Below are 20,490 nucleotides of genomic sequence, written 5' to 3'. Positions count from 1 at the left end.
TCAAGCCAGAATTTGTAAATGTGTAATGGAAAGATGTGCAATAAACTTTTTAAAACTCTCAAGACTGGGAATTTATAACACAGCCATTATTCACGGAAAATTGTGTGTATAGTTGTGCATCTGCCAAAATAAAAAACCCATTAATCTTAAAAATATAATTAAAGTTGCCACTTAACCGTAAACTAATACTTTACAAAATAAAAAATGCCAAAACATGGGATACCTAACATAATTTATGAATGTAGATAATTTGTTTCTCTTTTCCAGATTTGAACTCATACCTTTAGTGATGTCTTAATTGGTTTGAAGCTGACAAGTAGTAATGAATTACCACTTATGAAGTATCAGAATAGAAATATAAATTCTGTCAGAAGTATTGCAAAAGAAAAAGAATAAATGACTGTTTGTATAAGAGAGCACTTGGGTTAGATTTTATTTAAGTATCGTCATTTGGTTCATGGATTTCTTAAATACGTAGAAGGCAAAATATGACCCCACAATGTATCTGGCTCTGCAAATGTTAGTTTTTGCATATTGTGGGATATAAAAGAATTAGGTTATAATTTGTAAAGATCATTTTTTCTTTTTTTTTTTTTGTCTTTTTTTTTGTCTTTTTTTGTGACCGGCAACGGATCGCAACCCTCAGTGTCACGCCCATACCGGACCGGGACCAGCAACGGGATCGCAACCCTCGGTGTTGCCCCCGCTCCTCGCTCAGCCAGTGAGCGGCCGGTCTGTATGTGGGATCCGAACCCTCGGCGGGAGCGCCGCCGCGCTTCCCAAGCGGCGCACTGTAGCAGTGCGCCACCGGGCAGGCCCCAAGATCATTTTTTCTATAATTATTTAAATACTCTTCCATGCATATTGTGCTTATTGTCATTCTAATTAACATAAAAAGATTTCAATGGCCAGTCTTTTATTGTACTTACTAGATATTATACAGAATGCTTTTGACAGATATTCCATATTATCCAGGTCTTATATTTAAAATGGTATACAGAATATCACTATACCCATTCTTTTGGGCTGAATATTCATTTATTTTATTTTTAAAGGTTTAATGAAGAGGCTAGAGGAGGAGATAAAATTTAATTCATATATGGTGACTGAAAAATTTCCTAAAGAATTAGAGAACAAGAAAAAAGAATTGCAGTTTTTACAAAAAGTGGTTTCAGAACCAGCTATGGGCCATTCTGATCTTCTTGAACTTGAATCTAAAGTAAGTGACAGTCATTTTTTCATAGCTCCGCATTTTATCTCATTCCCAGTCCTGTGAAAATTATGTGAACTGCTTTCTGTAGTGTCCCAGTCTTGCCTCTTAACCTGTGCTGAGTTGACAACTCTATGAGTTGTCCTTTTTGAGGAATTATAGAATGTTACACTGTTACTTAATCTACAATTGACTGATTAGGAAACTATGTAACTTGAGTGTATAAATTAATATATATGAATTGACTCATAGGTTTATGTCTTCATAATATAATCATTTAGATGGCAAATTTTAAAATATTTTAAATAGAATTGATTTTTACTTCCAAGCATTATATTATAGCATTTTTATATTTAAAGCTAATATTTTTCATTAGCCTTTTATGCCAGCTTTGGAATTAGTAAACTTTATTGTAATTCTCATTGAAATCTGCTATCATAACATTTCTGTTCTCTAGAAATAAAACATCCATCAGATGTATATTTTTTAAAAAAACAAGTATCATGAAAATGGAAAAGTTTTGACTTGCTAATTCTTTAATGTGCTTAATATGTGCTTAATAGCCACTATAATTAAATACATAATTCTTACCATTTTACTTTTTAATTTACTTAGAGAAATTAGATGTCCAAGTCAGATTTGGCTCAGATTTAATGTCATAGAATTACCAGGAGAATGCTGGGTACAAGGGATCTTCAAAAAGTTCATGGAAAGATTTGTATTCTCTTAATTCTATTTTCTGCAAACTTTTTGACGTACCCTCATATATCGAAAGCTATGTTTTGTTTTGTTCTTATTTGTTGAGGGACAGTATGCTTCTATTGGATTTATTCAGCTTTATTACATTTTGAAAAAGTTTAGATTAATGACTAGGATAAATGATGTCTATCAAGGAATCACGGATTGTTAGCACAGGAAAGGTTTTTAGATGTCATCCATGTCAATTTTCAACTGGGTTCATGAATTCCTTGTGCTAAATCCCTGGGGAATGTTTGTCCAGATTGGCTTTATCACTTGCAGTGACTTACAAGTCATGACCTAGCTAAGGGAATAACTTCAGATTTTTAGAAAGCATCTTTTTGATAATGTATAAATACTTCATGTAAAATATTATAGGATAATTTAGACATGGATGGTTAAATCCATATAAGTTATCAAATTTTGTAAATATATATCATGAAATTGTTTCTAAAAGTAATCATAATCCACTTATTAACAGAACTGTTTCTCCCATCAAATACTGATGGTAAGAACTGTACATTCAAAGCTGAATTTGGCCAGATGTCACTTAGTTTGTGTAATCACAGGGACAGTTTTAACAGTTCTTACTTTCGTATTGTTTTAGATCAATGAAATAAACACACAGATCAATCAGCTAATTGAAAAGAAAATGATGAGAAATGAGCCAATTGAAGGCAAACTCTCACTATATAGGCAACAGGTAAGATCACTCTTGTGGCCCACATATTTAGATCTGTAAGCTTATTGGTGAACATCTTCATAAAAACCACTGGCTGTGTTATCTATAGTCTTAAAGTGAGAGGAAGTAAGGAATAAATGTTCTTCTGTCATTGCTAATCTCTAGATTATAACAAAGAATTAGTGGAAAAGCCATAAAAGATGCATGTTCAAGTTTGAAATGCAATACACCTGATAATGTTTAGTTCCCTTAGTGTTGCCAACTGTGGTGATAGAGCTGTTGTGTTTATATCCATTGAGTGTGGAATTTCATTTTTTAAATGAAAGTTTACCTTGTTATAAATCAAAATATTTATAATCTTTAATAAGTTAAAAACAATATACTTTTTCAGGTTTAATGTTAGTTGCAAGTATAGAATAAATTAAATTTTAGTGCTAAAGTATTTATCATTTTATCCACATTTATCAGATTGGGAGGGTATGTATCTTGTTATGTTATTTCCAGACAAAAGATTCAAATGAAAGCCATGGCTTATCTGAAAAGAACCCAGACAGGAGTTTAGAGTGAAGATCGTTCTATTACCTCAGAAGAATACTGAGCTACATAAGAAAACATTATTCACTAGAATTTTAAAAAACCTTTTTATAATGGAAAATTTCAACTATGTACAAAGGTAGAGCAAATTGTTTTCTCATGAGTCCCTGAGCTACAGCATTATGGCCATTCTTGTTAAATTTATATCACCAACCGCAACTGGATTATTTTGAAGCAAATCTTAGACTTCATATCATTTCATCTATAAGTATTTCAGAATATATCCCTAAAAGATGAAAGTGTTTTAAAAACTTAACAATGACATCTGAAAATTTTAATAATAATTTCTTAATATCATTAAATATCCAGTCAGTGTTCAAGTTTTCTTGATCGTCTTTTTCTTTTCTTTTCTTTTTCAGTTGCTTTGTTTCAGTTAAGATACAGGATGCATGCACTGCATTTGGTTGTCTCTTTAAATATTTTTTATGTATGTCTCTTTTAATCCATAGGTTCTTCTTCCCACTTATTTATCTCTTTATTTAATATTTTTGGCAATTTATTTATTGAAAAAAGTGGTTCATTTATCCTGTAGATTTTCCCATTTTACTGATTGCAACCCCGTGGTGTCATTTTAACATGTTGCTTTGTTTCCTGTATTTCCTCTAAATTAGAACTAGAAGCTTTGACAGATTTTGGTTTGATATTGTTTTGACAAGAATACTTCCTAGGTTGGATTATGTATTTTCATTTAGAGGTAATAATGTTTGGTTGTCTCTTTTTGTGATGGGAGCAGCTGTTGATTATCATTGCCTCTCCGTTAATTTCATTACAGATTATAAAATGTTGATATTCTGATTCCTTCTTTATTAGCTGGACTACTCCTATAAAGGAAAACCTCCCTTCATCAACTATTTAGTTATCCTGAGTTATATTTCATATAGGAAAATCAGGGTACATGCTTGATTCTTATCATTACTTATCAGTTTTCAAAATGAGTTGGTTTCCATCAATTAATTTGCATCCTCCAACACTAAAAGTGATCAGTTAGGGTTGCTTTTTGTTTGTTTCTTGTTTATTTAATATCATTATGAATCATAGATATAATCATATTTGATAAGTTTCAAACATTATCCTTAATAATGCTCAAATTGTCCCATTTTGGGCTAGTGGGAGGTTTTTTTTTTTTTAAAAAAGATGACCGGTAAGGGGATCTCAACCCTTGGCTTTGTGTTGTCAGCACCACGCTCAGCCAGTGAGCAAACCGGCCATCCCTATATAGGATCCGAACCCGTGGCCTTGGTGTTATCAGCACCGCACTCTCCCGAGTGAGCCACGGGCTGGCCCAAGTGGGAAGTTTTTCAAGTTAACTTCTGAGTCCTTTTCAGATTCAGGGGTCTTTGATAATTTCCTTGCTTTCTGGATGATTTGAGACATTTCTGAGCTCATCTTTTATATTTCCTACCCTAGAGCGGGAATTAGACTTTCTTCCATGAGCCTGATTTGTTTTAGTGGGAAATAAGATGTAGAGACCACAGTCTGGGTGTTAGTAGTTCTCAGTGCTACTCGGTTAGCCATTGTTTTTAAGTCTTTTCAAGGGACAGAGATAGGAAGCATTTTTTTCTTTTCTCTGTCATAAAGTACACCATTAGTTCATACTAATCCTTCCAATTCAGATTCAGAACTACTGAGTTTTACTTAATCTCATCAATCTCACATCTTTTTCCTTATCCCACGTGAAAATCCTGGTTCTCGGTAACACCAACATAATTTAATTAATCATTTGCTTTATTCCAGTGGCACCAACATAACTCATCATTTGTTTTAATCCATACTTTATACAGTACATTCTCAGAGTAAAAGTACCAATAAAGCCATCAAGAATATGATTACTACTGAAAATTGGTTTTTAGTTCGTTTTGTCCTTGACATATATCCCACTAAGGATATGTAATCAAATTACTGTTTTAAAGTCTTTCACAATGGTTCTTCTCTGTGATTATGCCCCAAATTAGACTGAATACATATGTGTTCATTTCAATTTTTAGAGATTCCTTTTTAGGGATTAATTTATTTTAAAATTATTTTAAATAGTTACATAATTCCAAGGTCAAATGTATTCAAAGAAGTTTCTAACATCAATCTCTGTATTATCTGCCCTATTCTTTCTTTCCCCCATAGGTAATTTTTTTTTAACTTCATAGTTTATTATTCTATTAAAAATAAGATCATATATACATATATATTCATGTATCTCACTTTTTCAAGAAAGAAGAACATATTATACACACTTTCCTTCTTGCTTTTTTCTTCTTAATGATATGTGCTGGTGATCATATATCAGAATAAATAATCTTTATTCCTTTTTAAAAAATAACTTTATTGAGATTCACATGCCACACAATTTACCTCATTTAATGTGTACAATTCAGTGGTTTTTAGTATAGAAAACAAAATGTGGACTTACAAGAATTACAATAATACTAGCTTTTATTATTGCCCATGTATTGAACTTTATTGAGATCTTTATTTCTTCATACAGCTTTGAGTTACTGTCTAGTGTCCTTTTGTTTCACCTTGTAGACTCACTTGAGCATCCCTTGTAGGGCAAGTCTAGTGGTAATGAACTCCCTCAGCTTTTGTTTCTCTGAGAATGTCTTAATTTCTCCCTCTCTTTTGAAGGTCAGTTTTGCCAGATATAGTATTCTTGGTTGACAGTTTTTCTTTTAGCACCTTGACTGTTTTGGCCCACTGCCTTCTGGCCTCCAAAGTTTATGATGAAAAATCTACTGATGATCTTATTAAGAATCCCTTGTATGGGACCAGTTGCTTCTCTCTTGCTGCTTTCAAGATTCTCTCTTTGCCTTTGGCTTCAGCAGTTTGATTATTATGTGTCTCAGTGTGGATCTCTTTTAGTTCATCTTACTTGGAGTTTATTGAACTTTTTGGATGTTTATGTTTATGTCTTTCATCAAATTTGGGAACTGTTCAGACTTTATTTTTTCAAATATTCTCTCTGTCCCTTTCTCTTTCTGTTCTCCTTCTTGGACTCCGACAATGCATATGTTAGTCTGTTTGATGGTGTCTCACATGTCCATTAGGCTCTGTTCACTTTTCTTCAATATTTTTTTCTTTCCATTCCTCAGACTCAGTAATTTCCATTGTCTTGTCTTCAGGTTTACTGATTTTTTTCTTCTGCCTGCTCAAATCTGCCTTTGAATCCCTCTAGTGAATTTTTAATTTATTGTTGTACTTTTCAGCTCCAGAATTTCTTTTTGCTTTCTTTTTTAGGTTTTCTGTCTCCTTACTGGTATTTCCAATTTGTCCATACATCATTTTATGACTTTCTCCACATCTTCCTCTAGTTCTTTCATCATCTTTAAGACAGTTGTTTTAAAGTCCTTGTATATTAGATCTGCTACAGGTCTTTTTCAGGGACAGTTTTTGTTGATTTATTTTTTTCCTTTGAATGTGCCATACTTTTCTATTTCTTTGTATGCCTTGTGGTTTTTGTTGAAAACTGGACAGTTTAGTCTGGAAATAATGAGGTCTAGAAATCAGATTCTCTCTCCCAGAGTTTGTTGTTTTTTGTTATTGTTTTTGTTTTTTCTTTTTTTTTTTAACAGATGACCGGTAAGAGGATCTCAACCCTTGGCTTGGTGTTGTCAGCACCACGCTCAGCCAGTGAGCAAACCGGCCATCCCTATGTAGGATCCGAACCCGTGGCCTTGGTGTTATCAGCACCGCACTCTCCCGAGTGAGCCACGGGCGGGCCTATTGTTTTTGTTTTTTCAGTTGTTGTAGGCTGTGCCAAGGATCAGCCCGAAATATAAATTTAAGATCTTCTCAGGTCTTTTCTGAGCTTGGGCCTTTCCCTGGGCATGTGTGATCACTTTCTAATTTTCCCATATATGCAGGTTTTTTTTTTTTTTTTTTTTTTTAAATGTCCTAGTTTTCAGTATCTGTCTTCCATAAGGGGAAAATGAGAAAAATTAAGGGAGGGAAAAATGGGCACTGGCCCTTTAAATCCCCCAGAAGTCACTTCAGAGGGGTAGGGGCTTGCAGCAATGATGGGAGGTGCAACAACAATGGCCTCTCTTCTCTTTGTCTACATTTCTGTGGAATCAGGACACAGATCCCCAATATTTGAAGGACAAGATCTTCTTGTCCACTCTTGCTCCAGCAAGCTGTGTGCAAACTGCTCCAGGAACACATGCACCAGCTTGGGGGAGAGGGATGGGTAGTTGCTATTGTGATAAGGACTAAAATTGACTGAAATTAACCTCGCTTTTTTGTTCATGCTTCCACTGGAAGTTGCAAGCCTTCCATAGACTCCACAGTTCTAAAATTGTTGCATCGGACAGATTCTGGCAGAGCTATTGTTGACTAGATTCCTGGTGCTTCCTACTCCATCTTCCTAAAATCTTACCTTCTCATAAAGTTTTAGAACTTTTCTTATTAAATTTATACAAACATATTTTATTTTATTTTTTGCTTTTATAAATGAGGGCTTTTCCTTCCTTATGTCTTCTGACTGATTTTATCCATGAAAGCTATTGATTTGTTTGCTGTAGGTTTTCCGTTGACTCTTAGTTTTTTAGATACAAAATCATATAACATGCAAATTCCAATTTTTCCTTTCAAATTCTTATGCTTCTAATTGCTTTCTTGTGTCTAATGGTATTAGCTAATACTTTCAACACAATATTAAATACTAATGGAGGGTAGTGGGCATTTTTATCTTATTCCTGACTTTAGTAGGAAATATCCTCATGTTCCTCTATTAAGTAAAATCCTGGTTTGGGGCTGAGGTTTATATTTATTTATTTTATCATGTTAAGGAAGTATACTATCAATTTCAATACAATTCTGGTAGTCTATCATTCCTTTATTTTTAAAGCTGGAATACTTCTTTAGAGTGAAACATTCCTTCATCACCTGTCTTTTCATTTTTTTAAAAAAAAACAGGAATGACAATAGAATTTTTTAAAGAGTTTGCACTAGAGATTCCCCCTCTCCTGTCAAATCTGAAGAAAATATTTGTACTATTTCAGTTAAGGAGACAGTTTGACTAATGTTTTTCTTACACTAGTACAGCTAGGGTTCATTAAAGGAAATCTCCCATGAGTTGCTAGCCAATATGAAATGCTGCATTCATGGCTAAGAGCAGCCATTTGGATTGTGTAAACATCTGTATAATTCTGGTGAGTCAGATGTTTGATTTTGAGCCTACATTATATTTATTAGAATGCCCCAAATATAATAGATGTTTTAATATTTTATTTTAAAATTATATTGAATTTAGTAAGATGACCTGTGTTGTAGTTTTGAGAATAAAGTGTTCTTGTTTTCTTCCTGTGACCCACCATGAAGAAAAACAATAGACTTAGTGTTAGCTTCTGTTTTCCTACCTAGAATGTATTTTCATTAGCATTTGTTACTTGAGAAGACTTTAATATTTTTATTGTTAGTGCATTTTTGTTTCTTTGCTGATATGTCCTATATTTTCAAAGCTTTTGTTTTTTAAAATATTCTCAGATTAATATTTGATATACATTGTATGCTAATAACTAAATATATGATTGGTGATAATGGATAGTAGGATAAGGGGTATTGGTCAGGAGAAGCAAAGCTGATATTAAAAATTTAGTTCTGTAAAATATAAAAAATACATAATTTCACAAGATAATAGAAAGTTGATAGTATGTCATATTTTACATTCATATTTAATGCTCAATTAGGCATCCATCATTTCTCGTAAAAAAGAAGCCAAAGCAGAGGAACTTCAAGAAGCCAAGGAGAAGTTAGCTAGCCTAGAAAGAGAAGTGTCAGTAAAGACAAATCAGACCCGTGAATTTGATGGTACTGAAGTTTTGAAGGGAGATGAGGTAAGTTGAGGAATCTCATGGGACAAGCATATGGAGAATTGTTTTTGTTTGAAGCTATTAATTTGTTTGACTTTCTTAGTTTGAATGTTAATAAAGAGAAGTTAATCTTATTTTATAAAACTTGTTTATTTGAAACTGAAAAGTCTTTTTACAATAATGTTGACATATTCTTGGTATAAAATGACAGAGATCTTAGTGATTTTATGAGATATTGTTCCAAATTTTCAGTTTTTAATTAGTGAAGTTATATTGTATTTATTTATTATAAGTATTAAATTATAAAGGTGAAACAATTAGGAACTAACAGTGAATACAAAAATTCTTATTTGTTGATAAAATGTATTTTCATAAAGGGCTAAGAAAATATCATCACAAAGTTACTTTGTCAATTATGTGTATTTGGCCAATGGACTGGTATAATCTATGACGTCATCATAGATGCTTACAAGTTAAAAAGATACAATTATATCTTGCATTGCTATATACTTTAAATTTTGAACAATAGTTTAACAGCTGTTGTTTCATTTATCCTTCTGTCAGACTCATAAGATTAGTAGGACAAATAATATTGTTGTTTATGGATGGCTAAACTCAAGCCAAAAACATAATTCCCCATCCCCTTTTCATAAAGTTAGCTCAAGAAAAAGTGAATGAATGCAACCAAATATCTTGTCTTAGCTCAGTGCTTTTTTAGCAAATCAAGTGATAAGTCATATTTCAATTCCTAAACGTTGCCTGTCCTTTACCAACTCTTACAGGTTTTTTAATTTTATATCAGCTACTAGACCTCAGCAAAAGCTACTTTGAAAAGCTGCTCATGTCCAAACCTCATTTTCGGCTTTAAAAAATTATTGAATCCATACTGTTACAAATTGGCAGTGAACCTTTACTGTGCCAAACACAAATGAATTTTTCCCACAGTACCATTTTTCTCTGTGATGTTTCTGATTGTAGTCTCACAATACACCTTTTAACTTGTTGGGGAAGTAGTAGATTTAGGGTATCAACACTTAATTGAAAAATTCCTCTGGCTTTTAACATCCACTTTCAGATTGCTTTAAGACATGGGAGTGTTTTAAATGATACTTGGAAGCCAACAGGATGTGCTTCATGATATCCTTGCTATCCAGGAAAATAAAAAAGATTAATTATGCAGCAATTTTGCTTTACAAGAGTACGTGCTACCTCCTACCATTTGTATCTTTTCTTAAGAAATTTCTGCCTAATTGACAGGAAATACTAATTGCTCTGGCCACATTTGGCATGAATAGTGCTTATAATTTAGTTATTAGATGTTCCCTCTATGCAAATGTGGGAGAAAAGAACTAGTGCCAAGTTATTGGCCTTTATTTTTGAGAAATAATGGTGAATGGAGAAGTATCTGAAAACAGAAAAAGCATACCTTTTTTTAGGGGAAGAAGGTAACTTTGGAAATGGTATGGTCAACTTAATTTTTGAACAATGTCTGGTCAGAGACTAGGACAAATCAAGTAAATTATTTGGCAGTTACTTATAAGAACAGAAGGTATTGGGGAACATTATGCATAATTTTATAAAGAACAAATCTTGGTAGACCAATTTTATTTTCTACTTTGATAAAGTGTTAGTCCATATGGACAGAAGGAAGGCAGTTTGTTATACTGAAAAATTATATAATATAGCTGGACTTCATTAAGTTTCCTGATTTGGTATCACATGGTAATCACCAAAAAAATCATGTCCTTTGTCACCCATCTGTTAAAACAGTTGATGAGAAGGGTATTGAGAATTAGAGGCATGGTGTTTGAGAAGAATACTATGCTAGGAATCCCATGCAGAATGAGAAAAAGGGGCTAACATTTATTGAGCCCTTCTTATACAAAGCTCTACGCCAGATGCTTTACAAACATACATACTTCTTGCGAGAGGTGTTATTATCATTTCCATTTTACAGTTGAGTGATGCTTACGGAGATTATAGATTCACACCACTATTAAGTGGCCAAGCTGGGATCCAGGTTTCTCCCACATGTTTCTATTAGCCTTGAACAAATTACTTAATTTTTCTGAGGTTTCTCCATCTGTATAATGGGGCTGATTGCTCTTCATTTTCTTTAGCAAAAGCACGTGAAATAATGGGTGTAAAGCTTCTGAGCTTCAACGGCTGTTTGAACATCTGGCACCTGAAAGTAATCCTGAAATAACTGAAAGTAAATACTGAAATACCTAAAAGTAAACCTGAAAGTGGGCGGTGTGGTTACCACGTGTATGAGGGCAATATGGTGGAGTGGTTAAGAACACAGGCTCTAGAACTCAGTTGTTTGAGTACAAATACTGGATTTGCCATCTACCAGCTGGGTGACCTTGGGCAAGTTCCTTAGTATCTTTGTACTGTAAAAATGTGGACGTTACTAGTGCTGTATATATCTTTTAGAATTATTTTAAGGGGGCCGAGCCCCTGGCACACTCGGGAGAGTGCAGCGCTGGGAGCGCAGCAGCGCTCCTGCCACGGGTTCGGATCCTATATAGGGATGACCGGTGCAATCACAGCGCTCACTGGCTGAGCGCGGTGCGGCCGGTCTCAAAAAGGACAAAAAAAAAAAAAAAGAATTATTTTAAGGATTAAATAATTGAATTGGTACCTATAGACTGCTTAGAATGGCACTAGGCACATATTAAGTGCTCATTGTGTTAGCTCTTTAGGTTTAAAAAAGTTACCAACAGGGCCGAGCCCGTGGCGCACTCTAGAAAGTGCAGCGCTGGGAGCCGCAGATTCGGATCCTATATAGGGATGACCGGTGCAATCACAGCGCTCACTGGCTGAGCGCGGTGCGGCCGGTCTCAAAAAGGACAAAAAAAAAAAAAAAGAATTATTTTAAGGATTAAATAATTGAATTGGTACCTATAGACTGCTTAGAATGGCACTAGGCACATATTAAGTGCTCATTGTGTTAGCTCTTAATATTTCTATATTTTTGTCATTTGTGTGAAGAGTTAAAGCTAGAAGTATAGTTTACAGCTTAAAAATTGAAACTAGTATATCTCAGCCTGGGAGCAATTTAGTAGGAATACTTGTAAGTATGAAATAGTTTTTGTTTAGGGATAAATACAGATTCAAGATGGGATAAAGTGGCACTGATGAGAGTTTTTTTTAGCTGCCATTCACTGAGCAGTTACTGTGTCTCAGTCTTGAGTACTTTAAAAATGTATATTCTTGGTGATGGTAGAACAATGTGAACGTACTTAATGCCACAAAACTGTACACTTAAAAATTATTAAAATGGGGCCAACCCCGTGGCAGGTTCAGATCCTATATAGGGATAGCCGGTTGCGATCCCCTTACCGGTCACAAAAAAAGACAAAAAAAAAAATGATTAAAGTGGTAAATTTTATGTTATGTATTACCCGATATATCCTAATTCATCCTCTCAAAAAACCTAGAGGTAAGTATTTTATAACCGAGGAAGCAGGCTTAGAGAAATTTAAGTAACGTGCCCAAAGTCACACAGTGTGTTGCAGAGTAAGGATTTGAACCCAGATCTGAATGCCTCTGCAGCTGTGTTCCTAAGAGAATACTGTGCTATTTTGACATCTCCAAGGTAAATTTTAGGATTCATATTTGACTCAAAACAGGGCTACACTGTGTACAGTAATTAATTGGAAATTTTAGTTTGCTCAAAACTGTATGACAGCCATTGGTTTGGATGTAAAACTTCATTTCCTGATTATACATATGTCGTTGTTTGATCAGTCTTTTCTTGGAAAAATTTAGGAAATGACTGTTAATAAGGATAAATGTAACAAGTCTGAGACATACATAGTGATTTATATTCCTTTGTCATTTTCTTTTTAGAGGTCTGTTAGCAGTTTAAGTTTGGTAATGATGCTTCCTACTGCCATTAAAGTTAATATTCCAGATGTTACATTTTGTATAAGAATTTTAGCTCTTCTGATTGCAGATGACAAGTGCTATGGGCATTTGTTCTTCATTAGAGTTTTTCATTAGTATTTTCTTGATTTTCCTGATTAATAAAAGGTAGAGTGTCTAAAATGTTTTTATTCCTTTTAGACTTTGGTTATCATTTTAACATTTTATTTTTGTTGTATTGCCTTGCTTAGTGTAATACATAGGAATAAGCACAGGAATGTGTTTATCTCTTATTCCACCAGAGTTCTGACATAGATAGGAATTTCTTGAACCCTTGAAATTATCTTCTCTGTGATAAAGATACATTTTCTTGACTGTCTAGCCTACCTTGATTTCTTTCTCTTCACACTAGTATTCGGTAGGTGATAAAAAGATTAGGTTTAGAGACTATGCTCTCTTAATGTAACTAAAAAATGATAATAATGAATATTTAACTGTTTTTTGCATCTTGAAAGTTTTTATTGGATTTTAAGTATATCCTAATTAGGCATAAATCTGGTGGAATTGACAGTCTCAAAAATTTTGATTGCTGTTATCTCTGAAAGGAGAAGTCACCAAGAAAGTGCCATGGAGCTTTGCCCTTGATCCTGACCTGTTTGTTATTTTAATCAATAATTTAGATTAATACTTATAATTTAAGTTTATTATGAAATTGCAGTGTGCCAAACATCATACTAGGTTTCTTCTGTACATTACCTCATTTATATCATTGTACAATTCTGAGATAGATACAATTATTATTCCTGGTTTTTACATACAAACTGAGGCACACAGAGTTTAAGCTAACTTGTCTGAGATCACATTGCTAGTAAGCAGTACCAAGATTTGAATTGAGGCAATCAGTTCTAGAGACCTCAATAATTTTGTATATGACAGAAGCTAGAGGAAATAGTCAACCTGAGACAGATGCTAGAATTACAGTTGAAAATCACCTGGTAGGTAGGAGCACTATGCTTAAACAAACAAATACCATTAATGGGATTATAAATATAATGTGGTAGAATTTGAATATTGTCTGCCAGTTCATTAGTGATGCTGCTTTAAAAAATAAATAGAATACTACATTAATAAAAATGTAGTATTTTATTTATTGTCAAATTATGCTTGGAACATTATTTTACATTTTTGGTGTCATCTTTTAAAAGAAAACATAATCATGCTGGAGTCCCAGATGAGGGTGACTAAAACAGATGAAAAGTCTGGAAACTTTCATAGAAAGAATTGATTAACTGAGAACCAAAGACTGAAGAAAGGCATAATAAATATTTAATGGATTATGGAAAGGATAGTGTGCAAAAAAGAGTTAACACAGTAGGCCTGAAACTGCTGTCCCTAGAAAGGCCTGCTTGCAAGGTTGGCCTTTGGCTGGCACCTGGGAACTTGGATTTTGGAAGGATTCCCACCATTCTCTCATAAAAATGGCTCACTGTGCCTAAAGTGTATGAAGAGTGTGGTTTATGTTGAGCACCTGCTTTGCTTCTGGGAGTCTGGTATTTTGGTATGGGCTTGGCAATGTGCTTACATGATCAGCTCCCTCTGAAAACCCTGGACACTAGGTTTCTAATGAGCTGTCCTGATTGGCATCATTTCACATGGTTTACTACAACTCATTGCTGGAGGAATTAGATATGTCCTATGTGACCACACTGGGAGAGGACTCTTGGAAGCTTGAGCCTGGTTTCCTCAAGACTTCACCCCATGTGCCTTTCCCCTTTGATGATTCTGCTTAGTATTCTTTCAGTGTAATAAATCATAGCCGAGACTATGACTATATGCTGAGTCCTCCTAATGAATCATGAAACCCGGGGTTGAGCTTGGGGACTCCCAGCATAGATAGATCAGTATTTTTCTTGTTTGTTTGCAGGAAGGCAGAATTAGGACCAGTGGATTATGATTAGAAAGAATATTTGAATGACTATAAGGAAACATTTCTACCACTTTCTTCAGTAGTGGAGCAGGCTGCTTTGGTGAAGTAGAGTGCTCTACCATATTCTAACAAGCTGTATGAGGGATATTTTAGAAGTAATGTGTGCATTGAGTAGATGGGTTTTTTAATCTTAAAAAATCTGATTATACAAGTAATAAATACCTGAATACATTTTCATGGTATAAAAATCAAATAGTACACATAAAGCAAAAGTCCCCCTTGACTACTTCCTACCCCCAATCCCAGTCCCTCAGTCTCTTTTCCAGAGAGAAACTACTGCTGCGAGTTTTGTATATCCTTTCAGTATTTTCTCTGGAGATAATACAGATATAGGTAATACTGTTTTGTGGGTTTAAAAAATATGAATGGTATTATACTGTATTGTGCAACATGTCTTGGAGATTTTTCTGTGTCAGTAAACGAAAAGGCTATTCTGTAGAGGTTAAGAGCATCAGCTCTCGAACCAGAACACCTATGTGCAGATCCCTGCTGTGCTACCTAGTAGCCATTCAACCTTAACATGTTATGTGCCTCCTCTGTACCTCAGTTTCCTTGTCTGTAGAGGGGGATAATAATAGTACTCAGCACATAGGGGGTTATGAGGGCTAAGTAGAGCTACTACAAGTAGACAATATACAAAAGTACCTGGCTTATAGGAAACAATAAATATTACCTACAGTTATAATAGTAATTATTATGCACTTTTTTTCATTTAATGGCTACATTATATTCCATAGAACGAATGTACCAAATTTATCGCAACCAAGAATTCAGGGGTATCTGTTTCCTTTATTACTTAAAACTCTTCACTAGCTTTGATAAACAAAATGGGGCATATACATACAATGGAATATTTTTCAGCCATAAAAAGAAATGAATATTGATATATGTTACAATATAGATGTACCTTGAACACATTATGCTAAATGAAATAAGCCAGATACAAAAGGAAAAATATTATTTGATATCACTTACACGAGTTATCTAGAATGGGCAAATTTATAGAGATAAAGTAGAATAAAGTTTACTATTTTAAATTTAAATTTTGCCATTCTGTCAATATTTTGTTCTAATTTTCATTTTTCTTGATTACTGGTGAGATTGAGCATCTATCCACGTATGCATATATGCTTGGGTCACTTATATTTCTTCCATCATTTACCTGTTGGTTTTCTTTTTTCATTTTTTTCCCTGATGGATTGAATGTTTTTCTGATCAATTTATCATATTTTTACATATATTCTGGATATTAATCTGGGCAATTGTTTTCTTCTAGTTTTTCACTTGTCTCAGGTTTGTATATGATATATTTTGTCACACAGAGATTTTTTTCCCCTTTTTAAAAATATCTTCATTAAGATATAATTAACATACACTAAACCGGATATAGTTAAAATATACAACTTGGTAATATAGTCATGAAATTATCACGGCAATCAAGATAGTGAGCATATCTATCAACCCCAGAAGTTTTTTTGTGCCCTTTTGTAATTCCTTTCTCCCACCTCTCCCTGCCCCCCACCAAACCAACTACTGATCTGCATTTTCTAGAGTATTACACAAATGGAATCATATAATAAATGAAGGTACTTCAAAAAGGTCATGGAAAGATTTGTATTGTCTTTTAATTTTATTTTTCCATGACCTTTTTGAAGTACCCTCATTCTGTATACTCTTTTTTTGTGTGTGGCTTCTTTTATTCAGGATAATTATTTTGAGATTCATTTGTGTTGTTGTTTACATGAATAGTTCATTATTTTTTGTTACAGACTAATATTGCATCTTATGGATATACCAGTTAGTTTATTCATTCACCTGTTGGTGAACATTTGGGCTGTTTCCAGTTTTTGTCTATTATAAATAAGTTCCCATAAACATTTATGTGCAAATCTTTGTGTGGACATATATTTTCTTTTCTCTTGAGCAAATGTTTAGTAGTGGAAAGGCTAGATCATAGGGTAGGTGTATGTTTAACTTTTTTTTTGAGTGTGGTAAAATATACGTAAGATAGAGTTTATCATTTAAGCCATTTATAAGCGTACAACTCAGCATTATTAAGTATTTTCACAATTGTTGTATAGCCATCACCACTACTTGCAAAACTTAAAAAGAAAATCTGGGGGGGCCGGCCCGGTGGCGCACTGCTACAGTGCGCCGCTTGGGAGCGCGGCGGCGCTCCCGCCGAGGGTTCGGATCCTACATACAGACCGGCCGCTCACTGGCTGAGCGAGGTGCGGGCGCAACACCGAGGGTTGCGATCCCATTGCCAGTCCCGGTCCGGTACGGGCGCGACACTGAGGGTTGCGATCCGTTGCCGGTCACGAAAAAAGACAAAAAGGAAAAAAAAGAAAATCTGTACCCGTTGAACCGATATGTCTCCATTTGCCTTTTCCATTAGGCTCTATTTTACTTTGTCTGTATAAATTTGTCCATTCTGGATAACTCATGAAGTGACATTACACGATATTTGTCCTTTTGCATCTGCCGTACATTTTGTGTCTATGCTACATCCATATTGTTGCATATATCAGAATTCATTTCTTTTCATGGCTGAAAAATATTCCATTGTATGCCTATATCCCATTTTGTTTATCCATTTATCTGTTGATGAACACTTGGGTTATTTCCACCTTTTGGCTATTGTCAGTAATGCTGCTGTGAACTCCAACATAAAAGCATCTATTTGAATCCTTGTTTTCAGTTATTTTGGACATATACACCTTGGAGAAGAATTGTTGGACCATATGGTAATCCTGTGTTTAACTTTTTTACCCAGTGGCTGTACCATTTTACATTCTCACTAGCAATACTCAAGGGTTTAATTTATCCACATCCTCGCCAACACTAATTTTCCTTTTTTTTTTAATTTTAGTCATCCTAGTGAGTGTGAAGTGGTATTACTGTGGTTTTGATTTGCATTTCCCTAATGACTAATGATGCTGAGCATCTTTTCATGTGTTTGTTGGCCATTTGTATATCTTCTCTGGGGAAATGTCTATTTAAGTCTTTTGCCAATTTTTAAATTAGTTTGTTTGCCTTTTGTTGTTGAGTAGTCTCCATGTTAATTTTAATTTTTCATATTTTCCATCTCATTGTCTTTTTGCATTATATTAAGGATAAATTTTTTGGCATAAGCTTCCAACTTCCTCATTTGCTTTTTTATCTGTTATCTTGTCATCATCAATAATTTTATTTTCATGATAAAAATTTTAATTTCCAAGTGTAGCTGTAATAGTTTCTGGATATACTATGCTCTTCTTTTTAAAAATAATAGTTAAGTGTATTTTAACATATTCTAAATGTAGTTCTGTTTGCTGTAATAATGAAAAGTTATTAGTTATAACTAATAACTTTTAACTAATAACTTTTAACTAATAACTTTTAACTTTATAACTAATAACTTTTCTTTGAGTTTAAAATTTCTTCATGGTGTTGGCTATCAAATGTTTCGTGATTTGGGGTTGCATATACCTTTTTTTCTTATTACTTTTGAGGATTTTTGAATGGAAGAGGGATTCTGGTATCTGTGTTAAGTCTTCCATCGAGCTCAAAATTATTGTTATACTTTTTCAAGGAGCACCTGGGGTCTGAAGAAGTGAATCAGTGGACAGCTGAGAAGTGTTCTAGACCCCTCTTTTGACTTCAACCACATCAGTTCCATTTTTAGCTGAAGTATATTTGTGTGTATATAAAAATATATCTGTATGTATATATCTATACTTGTATATTGGGGTTCCACATAAGAATTTGTTGGAAAATAAAGTTTCATTGTTAAAAAAAGGTTTGACAGTTGCAGATAGATCTGCCATATGACCCAGCTATCCCACTGCTGGGAATATATCCAAAGGAATGGAAATCATCAAATCGAAGGTATACCTGTACCCCAATGTTCATTGCAGCACTCTTTACAATAGCCAAGAGTTGGAATCAGCCCAAATGTCCATCATCGGATGAGTGGATACGGAAAATGTGGTATATATACACAATGGAATATTACTCAGCTATAAAAACGAATGAAATACTGCCATTCGCAACAACATGGATGGACCTTGAGAGAATAATGACCCAGCTATCCTACTGCTGGGAATATATCCAAAGGAATGGAAATCATCAAGTCGAAGGTATACCTGTTCCCCAATGTTCATTGCAGCACTCTTTACAATAGCCAAGAGTTGGAATCAGCCCAAATGTCCATCATCGGATGAGTGGATATGGAAAATGTGGTATATCTACACAATGGAATACTACTCAGCTATAAAAACTAATGAGATACTGCCATTTGCAACAACATGGATGGACCTTGAGAGAATAATATTGAGTGAAACGAGTCAGGCAGAGAAAAAGAAATTCCACATGTTCTCACTCATTGGTGGGAGCTAAAAAATAAACAAATTAATTCACCCACATACACACACAAAAAAAACCAGGGGGGTGGGAAGAAGATATAACAACTATACCTTTTTGAATGTTGTTACAACAAGCAAACGGAAAGGACATTCTTGGGGGGGAGGGGAGAGAGGGAGGAGGGAGGGAGGTGTCGGTGATGGGCCATAATAATCATATACATTGTATATTGACAAAATAAAAATTTAATGAAAAAAAAAAAAGGTTTGAAAGTCACTGAACTAAGTGATCAATCTAGAGTCCCTTCCAACACTAAGAATTCATAATTTCTGAGTATTTATTGTGAATTACTGCCTTAAAATGTGTGAGTGAATGTGAATCTGTGCATATAATTTTTCTTTATTTTATCACCTATAAGGGAAACCAAATTTTAATTTTTAATTTGCTTTGTTGGATTCTGGTTAGAAGCCTCATGTGGTTGACTCTTAGGACTTTTTTTTTTTTTTCCTTTTTGTCTTTTTTACTGACCGGTAATGGGATCGCAACCCTCGGTGTCACGCCCGTACCGGGGACCAGCAACGGGATCGCAACCCTCGGCGTTGCGCCCGCACCGCACTCAGCCAGTGAGCGGGAACCGGTCTCCACATGGGATCCGAACCCTCGGCGGGAGCGCCGCCGCGCTCCCAAACGGCGCACTCTCCAGTGCGCCACCGAGCCGGCCCGACTCTTAGGACTTTATAAGTGCAAATTATTGCTTTTATTTTAAGTAACAATAACTTCAAATATTGAGACAGGATTTTAATATTAAATGACCTTATTTTTCCATATTTTGGAGTATCTTGAAAATATGTTAGAAATATCTTACTTTATGCATAATTCAGTGTGGGAGGAGACAGAAAAACATAGTATTATAGCATACTATAATAGGTAATGGTTATAACTGTGTCTCCAGGTTTCTAGTAAAAGGTTTGTGTGATCAGTATGCTTTTTTAAAGATAACAGAAAGATCTTAGCTTAAGAGGCGTCTCTTCCAGGAAGCATATCAAGCCCACACCCCATGGCCCTAGTCCTCCTGAAATACACTCTCATGGCACTCTTTTCTTGTGTGTTGTAATATACAGCACACTTAAGGCCGGCCCGGTGGCGCACTGGAGAGTGCGCCACTTGGGAGCGCGGCAGCGCTCCCACCGAGGGTTCGGATCCCATGTGGAGACCGGTTCCCGCTCGCTGGCTGAGCGCGGTGCAGGTGCAACACCGAGGGCGG

At 34.8% G+C, this 20,490-nt stretch overlaps 1 protein-coding gene across 2 annotated transcripts in view; it reads left to right on the top strand.

Moving 5' to 3' along the window:
• IFT81 (intraflagellar transport 81) overlaps nt 1–20,490 on the top strand; it is a 95,602-nt gene that overhangs the window by 18,193 nt on the left and 56,919 nt on the right. For both annotated transcript variants that reach the window (XM_008570451.1, XM_008570452.1), the window contains 3 exons: nt 1,056–1,219; nt 2,556–2,651; nt 8,903–9,049. In XM_008570451.1, the coding sequence (XP_008568673.1) occupies nt 1,056–1,219; nt 2,556–2,651; nt 8,903–9,049 (407 nt within the window). The remainder of the gene's footprint in view (nt 1–1,055; nt 1,220–2,555; nt 2,652–8,902; nt 9,050–20,490) is intronic.

Source organism: Galeopterus variegatus, unplaced genomic scaffold (assembly GCF_000696425.1).
Source record: "Galeopterus variegatus unplaced genomic scaffold, G_variegatus-3.0.2 Scaffold604, whole genome shotgun sequence".
Lineage (NCBI taxonomy): Eukaryota > Metazoa > Chordata > Mammalia > Dermoptera > Cynocephalidae > Galeopterus > Galeopterus variegatus.
This window is presented reverse-complemented; position numbering and strand designations above follow the sequence as displayed.